Below are 15849 nucleotides of genomic sequence, written 5' to 3' on the forward strand. Positions count from 1 at the left end.
TTCAGCGGGCTACGTCCCAATCCTTTGGAATCTTGTCAGGAGGGGCTCGGCGGTGCTCCTTCGGTAATTCAATTGGAATGTCCCAGCTTTGCAGCACCTTTCTACCCTCTTCTACAGATTTAATTATGTGCAGGTCCCCCAAGTGGTGTATCATAAGGCGTACCGGGAACCCCCATCTGTGCTGTATCTTTGCTGCTTGCAAGGCTGATGTAATGGGGAATAGGGCCCTCCGGAGCCTAAGTGTAGCAGCTGATAGATCCGTATATAACGACACTTTGTGGTATGGAGCGGGCAGCCCACCATTTTTTCTGGCAAAAGACATAAGTTGCTCCTTACTTGAGTAGAAATGAACCCTGGCGAGAACATCTCTGGGGATATTTTCCTCCAAGTGTCTGGGGCGAGGGACTCTGTGAGCCCGATCAATTTCTAAGTCCCTGTCCCTTTTAATCAACGCTTTCACATAAGAAGGGATATCCTTGGCTACCACAGCCTCTGGAATGCCTCGCAGCTTTATGTTGTTGCGCCTGCTGCGATCTTCCAAATCCGCCATCTTGTTTTTTATTGCCTCCACCTCTGCTTCTAAGGCATAATGGGCGTCAATGAGGTCATTATGAGAGCCCGCGAACTCTCCAAATTTGCGCTCTAGGTGGTCTGTTCTGTCCCCAATGTCCTCCACCTCTCTCCGCAATGGAGTCACTAAGGAGCGCATGTCATGTAAAAGAGAGCGCCTCTTGATTAAAAGCATGTCCCTCATAATAGTGTCAGTCAGGGCAATATTATTAACTGGTAATGCCAGAATTTCTGCCTCACCCGTGTCCTGTGGGCCCCCTTGTGCTCCCAGAGTAACTGCAGTGGTAACGTCTGTCTCGGACGCTCGGGTGTCTTTCGGAGTATGTGGAGGGTCCGCTGATCCCGCTGCCATCTCTCTCCCGGCATCTTGGATCGAAGCTGCCGCATCCCTCACTTCCTCTTGTCTGGCTTCTAAACTGTCCTCATCTGGCGCATGTCTCGGGGAGGCCCATACCTCCGACCCCTTCTTAGAGTCTAGGCAAGTAGTTGATTGTAGGCCTTCGGTATGCTCACGTATCATGGCATTTCTGTCCCTGGCGCCATCTTGAGACCTTCCCGCTTCTCTTGTAAAGTAAAATTTCGTCAGTTGCGGGTGCTTCATTGTTTTCTTTTTGCGACCCGTCATGCTCCGGTAAGGTTCCAGGATTAGTTCCTCCACTTTTGGGTGGTTCACCGTGGATTTAGTCGCTGGTTTGTAGTGCTATCTCCGGAGCTGAAGCACACTACATCCGAGTGCCTCGGCAGCCAGACCACGCCCAGAACTGATCAGTTTTATCTTAAAGCGAACCTTTCACCTGGATTTCACTTAATAAACTATCAAAAGTACCTTATAGATCATCCTCATTGTGTTAGCACACGGTCTTGTCCTGCTTTTCTGTCATGTATATGCATGGAAAAATCGCTTTATAAAGTACTCTTCTCCAGCTCCACAAGTCACGGTAGAAGTCAAGGGGGTAGCCCTTCCCTCACTCCAGGCTGTAACTCCCCTGCCCTAACCCCGCCTCTATGCAGTTTAATTGACACCCGGCTCAGTCGCCGGGACCGCGCTTGTACAGGCGGCGCATGCGCCGTCGGACTCAAGCGCAATCCTGTAACTGAATCGCGCGTGAGGAAGAGAAGACAGGCATCGGGGACGGCGCATGCGCGATTCAGTTACAGGATCTCGCTTGAGTCCAACGGCGCATGCACCGCCTGTACAAGCACGGTCCCGGCGACTGAGCCGGGTGTCAATTAGACTGCATAGAGGCGGGGTTAGGGCAGGGGAGTTACAGCCTGGAGTGAGGGAAGGGCTACCCCCTTGACTTCTACCATGACTTGTGGAGCTGGAGTAGTACTTTATAAAGCGATTATTCCATGCATATACATGCCAGAAAAGCGGGATAAGACCGTGTGCTAACACAATGAGGATGATCTATAAGGTACTTTTGATAGTTTATTAAGTGAAATCCAGGTGAAAGGTTCGCTTTAATGCATTCTGAATGGAGAGCAATCCGTTCAGGATGCATCAGGATGTCTACAGTTCAGTCTTTTTGACTTTTCAGGACGGAGATAATACCGCAGCATGCTGCAGTTTTATCTCTGTCCAAAATTCCGGAACACTTGCCGAAATGCCGGATCCAGATTTTTTTCCCATTGACATGCATTAATGCCGGATCCGGCCCCGAGTGTTCCTGCAAAACGTAGCCGGCATTGCGGTCTGCGCATGCTCAGACTGCAAAAAATTTGAAAAAAATAAATGTTGGATCCGTTTTTCCAGATGACACCGGAAGGACAGATCCGGCATTTCAATGCATTTGTCATATGGCTCCTGATCCGTATGACAAATACCATCAGTTTGCATGCGTTTGGAAGGATCCGGCAGGCAGTTCTGGCGACTGAACTGCCTGCCGGAATCCTCTGCCTGGCATAAATAGAGAAGCGATTACTTAACAAATGAACAAATGCTTGTTATGCACATGCGAAGAAGGCCTGTGCTGCCGACATAATTTAAAGTGTATTGGAGATGAATGATCATAGTAATGATCATTCAACCCCAATACAGTTTCCATTAGCACATGTAAAGTGTCTCTAAACGAGCACCTATTGACTCGTTTTATCTGTGAACATTATGATCCTGCCTCGGGCTGTGTAAAAGTACCTCTAATTCTTGCCTTTTAATTTATTTAACCCTTTAATGACCACCCACAGGTTTTATTTTTGTAGTTGCTATTTTTGAAGGAGCAAACTACGAACAAACTGTGACTTACAGCTCCGATTCTTAGAGCAGCTTTTTGCTCTACAGCCAGGATCAGAGGTAGCTCCGCTTACAACTGTTCACCCTTTGATTGCTGCAGCCAGTGACTATACCATGCTAAAAGGGAATTTCCTTCCTTGATTGGGTCCCAGTGATCTAATTGGAGGTTGGATAAGGCCTCTGCAGTCAGCCCTGGGGACTAGAAAGGACCCCAGGACTGTAGGTTTATTAATCCTCCTGTTAGCGCAAACTAGTGTTGCCCTAACCATAGCCTGTGCCATAGAGACACATTCTTATGCTAATACATTATAAGTATAAATTCATTTATACAATATTTAATGAATTTTTTTTTTTTTTTTTATAAAAAAGCTTAGAAAAATAACTACTGGTAAGCAATTTTACATAAAATATATTTTATTGTGCATGTATTAGGTAAAAGCAATAAAACAAACGCACACTTATTAGGTATACACTGAAAAACTCATTTAACAGGTTATTCAGGGCAGCACAGTGGCTCAGTGGTTAGCATTGGTGCCTTGCAGCACTAGGGTCCTAGGTTTGAATCCAACCAACATCTGTATGGAGTTTGTATGTTTTTCCTGTGTTTGTGTGGGTTACCTCTAGATACTCAGATTTCCTTCCACACTTCAAACATGTACTGATAGGGAACCTAGATTGTGAGCCCGATTGGGAACAGCAAGCAATGATGTCTGTAAAGCGCTGAGGAATATGAGAGTTAAAATAGTTAACTAATATTCCCCATAAGTCTACTTTGTGTTGGCATCATTTTGTATATGTCATTTTATTTATTATTTTTACGACATTAGAAGGCTTAGAGGCACTTTGACCCCACAGGCGTTTCAGAGAATTTAGACACTTGGCTGTGAAAATTAAGAATTACATTTTTCTAATAAAATGTTGCTTTAGCCCCACATTTTATTTTCACAAGCGGTAACGATAGAAAAAGCACACCACAATTTTCAAACCATTTTCTCCTGAATACAGCAACACCCAATATGTGGTTGTAAACTGCTGTATGCGCACACCACAGGACTCAGGGGGGGGGAGTACAGCCATTAGGTTTTTGGAGGCAGTTTTCGCTGGAATGGTTCTCGGGTGCCATGTCATATTTGCAGAGGCCCTGAGGTACCAGTACAGTGCAAAATTACCCCATTTTGCAAACTAAACCTTTCAAGGAATTCACCTAGAGGTGAATATAGAAGGCTTGACCCCACAGTTGCTTAACAGAATTTTTTAAGATTGGGACATAAAATGAAAAATGACATTGTACTTCAATTACAGTGGCATGGAAAAGTTTGGGCACCCCTAGTCAAAATTACTGTTACTGTGAACAGTTAAGCAAGTTGAAGATGAAATGATCTCCAAAAGGCATACAGTTAAAGAGGACCTTTCACCGATTATTACACTATGAACTAACTATACAGACATGTAGAGCTGTGCCCGGGATCTCACTGCACTTACTATTATCCCTGGGCGCCGCTCCGTTCTCCTGCTATGTCCTCCGGTATCTCCGTTCACTAAGTTATGGTAGGCGGAGATTCCAGTCACTAAGTTATGGTAGGCGGAGTCTGCCCTTGTTCTTCTGTAGCGCTGGCCAATCTCATTGCAGAGCTCACAGCCTGGGAGAAAATAACCTCCCAGGCTGTGAGCTCTGCGCTGCGATTGGCCAGCGCTAGAGCAGAACAAGGGCAGACTCCGCCTACCATAACTTAGTGACTGGAATCTCCGCCTACTATAACTTAGTGAGCAGAAATACCGGAGGGCATAGCAGGAGAACGGAGCGGCGCCCGGGTATAATAGTATGTGCAGTGAGATCCCCGGGCGCCGCTCTACATGTCTGTATAGTTAGTTCATAGTGTAATAATCGGTGAAAGGTCCTCTTTAAAGATGACACATTCCCCTTGTGTTTTAAGCTAAAACTTTTTTATTTTAATCTTTTATATTTTCAAAATAACAAAAAAGGAAAAAACTTTGCATGGTTAGTACCTAGTAGTACCCCCTTCGACAAGTATCACAGCTCGTAAATGCTTTTTGTATCCAGTCAAGAGTCTTTCAACTCTTGTTTTAAGGATTTTCATCCATTCTTTCTTGCAAAAGCCTTCCAGTTCTGTGAGATTCCTGGGCTGTCTTGCAAGCACTGCTCTTTTGAGTTCTATCCACAGATTTTCAATGATGTTCAGAGTAGGGGACTGTGCGTGCCATAATAAAAATGTCAGCTTGCACCATTTGATGTAGTCTATTGTGGAATTTGAGGTGTGTTTAGAATCATTATCCATTTGTAGAAACCATCCTCTTTTCAGCTTCAGCTTTTTTCAGTAAGTGTTATGTTTGCTTCCAGAATGTGCTGGAATATATAATTGAATCCATTCTTCCCTTTACCCCTGAAATGTTCTCTTTGCCATTGGCTGCAACACAACTCCAAAGCATGATTGATCCACCCCCCTGCTTAATGATTGGAGAGGTGTTCTTTTCACGAAATTCTGTGCTCTTTTTTTTCTCTCCAAACATACCTTTGCTTATTGTGGTCAATTTTAACCTCATTGGTCCACAGGACTTGTTTCCAAAATGAATAGGCTTGTTTAGATGTTCCTTTGCAAACTTCTGACGTTGAATTTTGTGGTGAGGACGCAAGAGAGGTTTTCTTCTGATGACTCTTCCATGAAGGCCATATTTGTGCAGGTGTCACTGAACAGTTGAACAATGCACCACAACTCCACAGTCTGCTAAATCTTCCTGAAGGTCTTTTGCAGTCAAGTGGGAAGTGCTTTTTTAGAAATCCTACGAGCAGCTGTCTGAAATTTTTCTTGGTCTTCCACAACTTGTCTTGACCTCCACTGTTCCTGTTACTGTAACTGCTATTTTTTTTATTACATTTTGAACTGAGGAAATGGAAACCTGAAAACGCTTTGCTATCCTCTTATAGCCTTCTCCTGCTTTGTGGGCCTCAACTATTTTTATTTTCAGAGTGTTAGGCAGCTGCTTAGAAGAACTCATGGCTGCTGTTTTTTGGGACAAGTTTAGAGGACACTGGGTATTTATAAAGCTTTGAAATTTGGCCTTTTCTAACCATGATTGTGCACATGCCTTAACCCTAACAGGGTATTTAAGGTCTGAAACCTCAGTCAGTGTTATCTGAGCGCTCAAATCTCCTGCAAGGTACTCCTTTCATTGTTTCACTCAAAATTTTTACAAAGCCAAGTTTCATCTTTAACTTTATGCCTTTTGGAGATCATTTTATCTTCAACTTGCTTAAAGAGGACCTTTCACTAGAATAAAAAATGTAAACTAAGCATACAGACATGGAGAGCGGCGCCCAGGGATCTCCCTGCACTTACTATTTTCCCTGGGCGCCGCTCCGTTCTCCCGGTATAGGCTCCGGTATCTTCATATGTTCGGCTCAACTGGGTGGAGCCTGCCGGCGTCTCCTTCTCCCAGGCTGTAGCGCTGGCCAATCGCAGTGCTCAGCTCATAGCCTGAGAGGGTTTTTTTTCTCTCAGGCTATGAGCTGAGCGCTGCGATTGGCCAGCACTCCAGCCTGGGAGAAGGAGACGCCGGCAGGCTCCACCCAGTTGAGCCGAACATATGAAGATACCGGAGCCTATACCGGGAGAACGGAGCGGCGCCCAGGGATAATAGTAAGTGCAGGGAGATCCCTGGGCGCCGCTCTCCATGTCTGTATGCTTAGTTTACATTTTTTATTCTAGTGAAAGGTCCTCTTTAAGGCTACATTCACACGACTATATGCTTTGCGGTCGACAAAACACGGATACCAGCCTTGTGAATGTAGCTGGCCCTATGACAGAAATGCCTGTTCTTGTCCGCAATTGCGGACAAGAATAGGACATGCTCTATCTTTTTTGAGGGACCGCGGATCAGAACTACGGATGCGGACAGCACTCAGTGTGCTGGCTGCATCTTTTGCGGCCCCATTGAAATGAATAGGTCCGCACCCTTTCCACAAAATTGTGGAACAGATGCGGACCCAAAAATACGGTCGTGTGAATGCACCCTAACTGTTCGCAGTAACAGTAATTTTGACCAGGTGTTTCCACCATGCCGCTGTATATGTGGTTGTAGCCTCAAATGTTTTATTTTTACAAGGTGTAATAGGTGAAAAGGCACCCCAAATAATGTTACATAATTTTTCCTGTGTATGGCAACACCCCCTATATGGTCACAGACTGCTATTTGGGCACACTGCAGGGTTCAGAAGAGAAGTAGCACCATGTGCATTTGAGGCCTAGTTTGGTGATTTATACAGCACTTGTTGACAACTGCAGAGGATCTGAGGTGAAAGAAAAAAGAAACCCCCAAGAAGAGACCCCATTTTAGAAACCACACCCCTCACAGAATTTACTAATGGGTTTTGTGAGCATTTTGACCCCACAGGTGTTTTGCAATAATTAATTCCAGTATGGTTATTTACGCAGCTTGTACTGACACCTGTAGATGCTCTGGGGTGATATAATAAATAAACCCCCAAGAAGTGACCCCTGTTATTAAGGGGTGGAGTGAGCATTCTGACGCTGCAGGAATTTAGCAGAAATGAATGCGTGATTGACCATGCAAAATTTTTATTGTTGTTGAGTGCCTAATATGTTGTGCCCAGCTGGTGCCATCTGTTCTGCCCAGCTGGTGCCATTGTTGAACTCAAAGGCAGGTTCTAATTGATACAGAAATGCCATAAATGTGGATGTAAACTGTTGTATGAGGACATGGCAGGGCTCAGAAGGGAAGGAGTGAAAACTCCCAATAAGTGTCCCAATTTTGGAAACTACACCCCTAAGGTCACTTATCAAGAGGTGGAGTGAGCATTTTGACATCACAGGTATATTGCAGAAATTACTGAACAGGGTGCTATACAAAATGACAATTGCAACTTTTCCACAGATTTGGCATTTTCAGTCCCCACAATGCTGTGCCCAGCTTGTGCCATATGAGATACATCATGCCCTTTAAATTGTTAGGTGGGTTCTACTGGGTACAGAAATGCCATAAATGTGGATGTTAACTTCTGTTTGGGTATGCTGCAAGGTTCAGAACATAAAGACCTTTTGACTTTTGCAGCATAGATTGCAGTACAGCTTTTTTCTGACAATCATACCTTTTTTTTCTCTTGGTGATGTATGAGGCCTTTTTTTGTGGAATGAATTACCATTATTATTGATACTATTTTGGGGTACATTCCAAGGAACGCATGATCGTCTGCTGGTGTAATACAGCCTTTAGGCTAGGATATGTACTGCCATACAGTAATGGTGTTTTGAGCCCTAAATTTAAGCCGGTCAGTACTCCTTGGCTTTAACTGGTGGTGGAGAGGCAGTGTTTGTTGAATAAGGCTACGTCTACACGACGACATTTGTCGCGCGACATATTGTTGCACTAATGTCGCGCGACAATTTTTAGAATGGCAGTCTATGGTGTCGCACTGCAACATGCTGCGACTGCGACGCAACAGTCGCAGAAAAGCCATTATATAAATTGTCGCGCGACATTAGTGCAACAAAATGTTGCGCTACAAATGTTGCAGTGTAGTTGTGCCCTATCTGTCGCGCGACAAATGTCGTCGTGTAGACGTAGCCTTAAACTCAGAATCATTTTCTAATGTTAAATGCATTATAGAGAGTTATAAAAATGACTTATAATTTTGTAATGTTCAGTTTTATTGAATTTGGGGGGAAAAAAATTAAACTTTGCTTTGTCTTTTTATTAAGTAATGTCTTTTGGAGAGCAGTCATCTCGTTTTGGGGACTGGATGACTAAAGGAGCTCTCTTTGTCTAAGCTCTCAAGTGCCTCTTTCAGTATTGCCTGTGGTTTCTAATGGTTCCAAGTGTGTTACTGCAGGATGTCTTCAGTTAGTTAGCACTGCCTCCCACTTGTTGGCGTGGACACACATCCTGGCCTGCCCTTGACACACAAATAAAACATTTATTTGTGTCTTACTGATCATATTTTAAATGGCTTGGTTCAATATATGCAGTCTTGCATACATAAAGTTTTTATTAGCCAAAACTGTAAACTTTCAATTCTAATCATTGCTGTCCTCCCTTTAGGGTCTTTAAAAGTGATATTACAGTATAAACATGAATTCAATAATTGTGGTTATTGTATCAGACCTCAGTTTGTTTATTCCTTACCATTGTTTCTCGTTCAACTCGGAAGCAGAATCAACAGCAAATGAATCAGAAAGTGAATGGGAGAGGAGTTACTGGAATGAGAAAATTTCACCAATTCTGCAGGCTCTGGAGGCCGCACACCAAGGTAAGGATGACTTTAATGCCTTTTAGGAGGAGTTTGTATATCCAAGTATTCATTGATGGCAGATCACACAGGCTGTACTAAATTAGATTGTAGATGAGGACATATGGTATATTGTAGTCTGCAGGGAATTGACTCACACAGGCTGATATGAGCAGAATCTGCAGGGAGAGGAAGGGGGAATTAGACGAGATCTCTCATGGGCTGTAAAAGGGGGAAGCAGTGCAGGAAGTAAGCAGGGCTATATAAGAAATTAGAGGGTACAGATATTTCAATGGGAACCCTATTACAGCTTTATTCACATAAGAATGGTACAGTTACCTAAAGGTAAAATTCAACAATATATTGCCTGCAGCTAAATCACTGCATAAGAAGACAGATTTCTTCTTACGTTTTCAGTTAGATATAGCAGACTATTGTCGAGAAGGAAGCATTCCTTCCCGGCAAGTGTCTGCTTGTCAGTAAAGAAGACCACTGCATTTCTATGCAGCAATCTCCTCCACCGTATGGGAAGGAGCGTTCTCTAATGCCATCACTTGTCCCCATACTGACTCGTTGTTTGCCATTGAAAGGTGACTGTCAAAAAATAAGACATGTCCTATTTTTGGTCATTTTCATGGCCAGACGAACCCTATTGAAATCAATGGAACCGTTTTTAACGGCCGTTAGACAAGAGTGCACCCATTCAAAGGCCATTCAAAACGAGTGCACTGGTGAAAAATAGTTAGGGGTTAAAGTAAAATGAAAACCTCATCCACTTGTGCAGAGGCAGTTGCTCCTCTCTTGATGCTGAAGGACCTGTGCTCCTAGTAGTAGATGGTGACTGAGTACATTTATTGGGAGCGCAAATCCTTTAGCATCAAGAGAGGAGCAACTGCGTCTGCGCATGCAAGTGGATGAGATGAGTAATTTTTTTGGGCATAAAAAAACCTGCACATTATTAATGCTGGGGGCCACTCAGAAGGGCATTATTACTGCTGTGAGACACTCTGGGGGACATTTTTTATGCTGTCGGACACTCTGGAGGACATTATTACTGTGGGGAACCACTTTGGAGGACATAATTACTGCTGGGAACCACTCTGGAGGACATTATTACTGCTGGGAACCACTCTGGAGGACATGATTACTGCTGGGAACCACTCTGGAGGACATTATTACTGCTGGGAACCACTCTGGAGGACATTATTACTGCTGGGAACCACTCTGGAGGACATTATTACTGCTGGGAACCACTCTGGAGGACATTATTACTGCTGGGAACCACTCTGGAGGACATTATTACTGTTGGGAATCACTCTGGGGGACATTATTAATGCTGGCGATCACTATTGGGGACATTATTACTCCTGGGGACCACTCTGGGAGTACACTAAAATAGGGAGAGGTGTGCAAGTCCCTAAATCTACATACAAACAAAAAAATTGATGTGGACACTAGACACTTATAAGATGCATTTAGATCCCACCAGTACATATGGCTGTACGAAAGGTGCGGAACCAGTTACTGCATCAGCTAGTGACAAAACATACGTATGAATGCTGGGTAAAAAATGCTAACCTAACGTGGTTATAGCACCTGTGAAAAAACTACTGTAGCGTGCTCTAGTCACAGGCTAACATTCGCTATATCAACGAAATGAGGGTATACAATATCTAGGACTGTAAAGTGCCAGGGGGAAGGGAACTATCAACCTTAACATGGGTGATCCTCATTAACTGAACACCAGGTGAATATATAATCCCTAAACGCCCCTCCATACAGCAAACAGTGAGAGTCCTAACTAATCCAGCAAGCGGCTGTCTGCCCTGAACAGATCACATATGGATGCGCTATGTCCGTACCCTAAACCTAATAGTAGAGCTCAACGTTTCGCACATAAAGGCTCATCAGGAGCTAGGTCAAGTACAGGACAAACAAACATATAGGTGCCGTACGCCCAGTGGCGTACCAAGGGGGAAGGGTGGGGGGGCCATGTGCCACTCACAAGGGGGGTGCCATGACGGAGTCACCCCTCCATCCACTGCTGCACTGCGACGCAACTCCGCCAGGCGCCGGCTTCTGTGGAAGGATTATTGCGGCGGCGCGCAACATGATGTGCTGACGCCGCGCCGCCTTCACGGATCTTTTAAAGAAGCGGAAGGATCCATTACCAGCGGTCGGACGGAGCCTGAGGCATCATCAAAATGTGAGTAAATAATTGTGTAATTAAGGGGTGTGTGTAATTAAGTGGGGGTTTGTAATTAAGGGGGGGTGTAATTAAGGGATGTGTGTGTGTAATTAAGCATGAATATGCAGGCAGATTAGCTTTGATGAAGTAATCGATAAATTTGCAGAAACGAAGGCTCGAAGGCAGAGGATGTAAATCCTTTCAAATTACCTCGGCCTAATAGACTGAGTGGTCACTTTGGATCTGTGTTTTTTTTGTTTCTAGAAAGCTGTTCAGTAATTATTTAAGTTACATTTATTTCCAAGTTAATTTATTTTTCACAGTTATAGTTTTTTCAAGTTGATATAGAGCTTACAAATTTGTAATAAATATTATTGAAAACCATGTTTTCTTAACTTTCTTGGGGGGGGGGGGGGGGGGTGCCAAACAAAGGGTTCGCCCTGGGTGCCAAATGCTCTAGGTACGCCCCTGCGTACGCCTCAGGTGGTGAGGCGACAGCTCCAGCGCTATGATGGCCGTAATACGGCTGCCGATCTCTAAAGTTTAAATAGGGAGAAAACCCCTCCCATAGCTGGGCGGATCAAGTGGCAGCTGACGAGTCACGTGAGGTGGGTGTGTGAGAGACCCGCCCCTCTCCATGCCGCGATCCTGCACTGAGTGTCAACACACTCGAGGATATTATGAACAATCGGCGATTCTGTTAAACAAATTGTCAGGAAAAATTACAGATGGGACATATGTCTGTGAAGGTTCTCATTTATCCAGGTCATGGTATATCTGTAAAGAATAAATCAAGGCAACTGGACTTACTGTAGATTTCTTAAAAACGTTTCACTCGTTCTTCCAACGAGCTTTCTCAATTCTCTCAGAATTGAGGAAGCTCGTTGGAAGAACGAGTGAAACGTTTTCAAGAAATCTACAGTAAGTCCAGTTGCCTTGATTTATTCTTTACAGATACAGATGGGACAGATGAAAATGGCGCTATATACATAGAATACCGCACATAAGCAATACATGTATGGATAACACATACCGTCGGCCATATATACATATACCAGAGCACCTTGTAAGATGAATTAACCCCATATGGGCTGTAATAGCCATACATATAAACTCAGGAATAATGAATGACTACGTCCACTTCAGACATAACCCAGGGAGGTGGACAATTAGGTGTGTTGGAACCGTAGTATATTTATATATAAATACCAAGGGTATTGTAATGGGGACCAATATATGGTTACAAAAAACAGACGTTTGATATATGTTCATTCAGGACGAACAGTGCGCAGCCTGAATGTCCACTCTGCCTCCTTTTGTAACAGTCTCCTATCATGGTCTCCACCTCTTAAAGTCCTGTTAACCACTTCAATACCCTGGAACTTGATGTACCCCACATTGCCAGCGTGTTTGATGGAAACATGACGTGCGATGGGAGTGTCCGCACCATTGCGGATATCTTTGAGGTGCTCACCTATCCTCCGCCTAAACTCCCGTACCGTTTTGCCCACATATTGAAGACCGCACAAGCACGTGGCAAAATAAATGACCCCACTGACATCCGACAAGGGGGGGAATATCGCAATTTATCCAGGTCATGGTATATCTGTAAAGAATAAATCAAGGCAACTGGACTTACTGTAGATTTCTTAAAAACGTTTCACTCGTTCTTCCAACGAGCTTCCTCAATTCTGAGAGAATTGAGAAAGCTCGTTGGAAGAACGAGTGAAACGTTTTCAAGAAATCTACAGTAAGTCCAGTTGCCTTGATTTATTCTTTACAGATACAGATGGGACAGATGAAAATGGCGCTATATACATAGAATACCGCACATAAGCAATACATGTATGGATAACACATACCGTCGGCCATATATACATATACCAGAGCACCTTGTAAGATGAATTAACCCCATATGGGCTGTAATAGCCATACATATAAACTCAGGAATAATGAATGACTACGTCCACTTCAGACATAACCCAGGGAGGTGGACAATTAGGTGTGTTGGAACCGTAGTATATTTATATATAAATACCAAGGGTATTGTAATGGGGACCAATATATGGTTACAAAAAACAGACGTTTGATATATGTTCATTCAGGACGAACAGTGCGCAGCCTGAATGTCCACTCTGCCTCCTTTTGTAACAGTCTCCTATCATGGTCTCCACCTCTTAAAGTCCTGTTAACCACTTCAATACCCTGGAACTTGATGTACCCCACATTGCCAGCGTGTTTGATGGAAACATGACGTGCGATGGGAGTGTCCGCACCATTGCGGATATCTTTGAGGTGCTCACCTATCCTCCGCCTAAACTCCCGTACCGTTTTGCCCACATATTGAAGACCGCACAAGCACGTGGCAAAATAAATGACCCCACTGACATCCGACAAGGGGGGGAATATCGCAATTTATCCAGGTCATGGTATATCTGTAAAGAATAAATCAAGGCAACTGGACTTACTGTAGATTTCTTAAAAACGTTTCACTCGTTCTTCCAACGAGCTTTCTCAATTCTCTCAGAATTGAGGAAGCTCGTTGGAAGAACGAGTGAAACGTTTTCAAGAAATCTACAGTAAGTCCAGTTGCCTTGATTTATTCTTTACAGATACAGATGGGACAGATGAAAATGGCGCTATATACATAGAATACCGCACATAAGCAATACATGTATGGATAACACATACCGTCGGCCATATATACATATACCAGAGCACCTTGTAAGATGAATTAACCCCATATGGGCTGTAATAGCCATACATATAAACTCAGGAATAATGAATGACTACGTCCACTTCAGACATAACCCAGGGAGGTGGACAATTAGGTGTGTTGGAACCGTAGTATATTTATATATAAATACCAAGGGTATTGTAATGGGGACCAATATATGGTTACAAAAAACAGACGTTTGATATATGTTCATTCAGGACGAACAGTGCGCAGCCTGAATGTCCACTCTGCCTCCTTTTGTAACAGTCTCCTATCATGGTCTCCACCTCTTAAAGTCCTGTTAACCACTTCAATACCCTGGAACTTGATGTACCCCACATTGCCAGCGTGTTTGATGGAAACATGACGTGCGATGGGAGTGTCCGCACCATTGCGGATATCTTTGAGGTGCTCACCTATCCTCCGCCTAAACTCCCGTACCGTTTTGCCCACATATTGAAGACCGCACAAGCACGTGGCAAAATAAATGACCCCACTGACATCCGACAAGGGGGGGAATATCGCAATTTATCCAGGTCATGGTATATCTGTAAAGAATAAATCAAGGCAACTGGACTTACTGTAGATTTCTTAAAAACGTTTCACTCGTTCTTCCAACGAGCTTTCTCAATTCTCTCAGAATTGAGGAAGCTCGTTGGAAGAACGAGTGAAACGTTTTCAAGAAATCTACAGTAAGTCCAGTTGCCTTGATTTATTCTTTACAGATACAGATGGGACAGATGAAAATGGCGCTATATACATAGAATACCGCACATAAGCAATACATGTATGGATAACACATACCGTCGGCCATATATACATATACCAGAGCACCTTGTAAGATGAATTAACCCCATATGGGCTGTAATAGCCATACATATAAACTCAGGAATAATGAATGACTACGTCCACTTCAGACATAACCCAGGGAGGTGGACAATTAGGTGTGTTGGAACCGTAGTATATTTATATATAAATACCAAGGGTATTGTAATGGGGACCAATATATGGTTACAAAAAACAGACGTTTGATATATGTTCATTCAGGACGAACAGTGCGCAGCCTGAATGTCCACTCTGCCTCCTTTTGTAACAGTCTCCTATCATGGTCTCCACCTCTTAAAGTCCTGTTAACCACTTCAATACCCTGGAACTTGATGTACCCCACATTGCCAGCGTGTTTGATGGAAACATGACGTGCGATGGGAGTGTCCGCACCATTGCGGATATCTTTGAGGTGCTCACCTATCCTCCGCCTAAACTCCCGTACCGTTTTGCCCACATATTGAAGACCGCACAAGCACGTGGCGAAATAAATGACCCCACTGACATCCGACAAGGGGGGGAATATCGCAATCATGGGATGGGAACAATACAGGGCTATGTGTCTCAACATTCTGAATGATAGCAGTTGCTACAGAGTGTTGGAAACCAACCCTACTGATAATTTTACGAGGGAACTGAGGAATATTCTGATGTCAGCCCTGGCGGAGAATTTCATTAATCAAGCGGAATTCGATTTTCTGCTCCCCAAACACCCGGTGGTTCCCTGTTTCTACAGCCTCCCCAAAATCCATAAAGGGATTACTCCCTTGAAAGGGAGACCTATCGTTTCAAGAGTTGGTAGCCTTACATCAGTATATACGTGGACAAAATCTTACGACCTTTTGTATTGGCCCTTCCGTCGTATGTGAGGGATGCAACGGATGTGATCAACAAATTTGAAGTTATCCAGATTGACGATCAGACCTTACTCGCTAGCCTGGATGTGGAGGCACTCTACAGCTCCATACCCCATCTGAAAGGGTGTGGTGCTGTGGGGACCTTCTTACAGGAGCGAGGTACATATTTGTGGCGACACGGTGCATTTGTATTACAAC

The 15849-nt window shown here is 43.9% G+C and overlaps 1 protein-coding gene across 2 annotated transcripts in view; it reads left to right on the forward strand.

Annotated features, from left to right (window-relative positions):
• ARMC2 (armadillo repeat containing 2) overlaps nt 1–15849 on the forward strand; it is a 120615-nt gene that overhangs the window by 59881 nt on the left and 44885 nt on the right. Inside the window, exon 7 of one of the 2 annotated variants that reach the window (XM_040426836.1) lies at nt 8988–9086. In XM_040426836.1, coding sequence (XP_040282770.1) covers nt 8988–9086 — 99 coding nt within the window. The remainder of the gene's footprint in view (nt 1–8987; nt 9087–15849) is intronic. The other variant, XM_040426837.1, reaches the window with a different exon arrangement.

The sequence above is a fragment of the Bufo bufo genome, chromosome 4, assembly GCF_905171765.1.
Source record: "Bufo bufo chromosome 4, aBufBuf1.1, whole genome shotgun sequence".
NCBI lineage: Eukaryota > Metazoa > Chordata > Amphibia > Anura > Bufonidae > Bufo > Bufo bufo.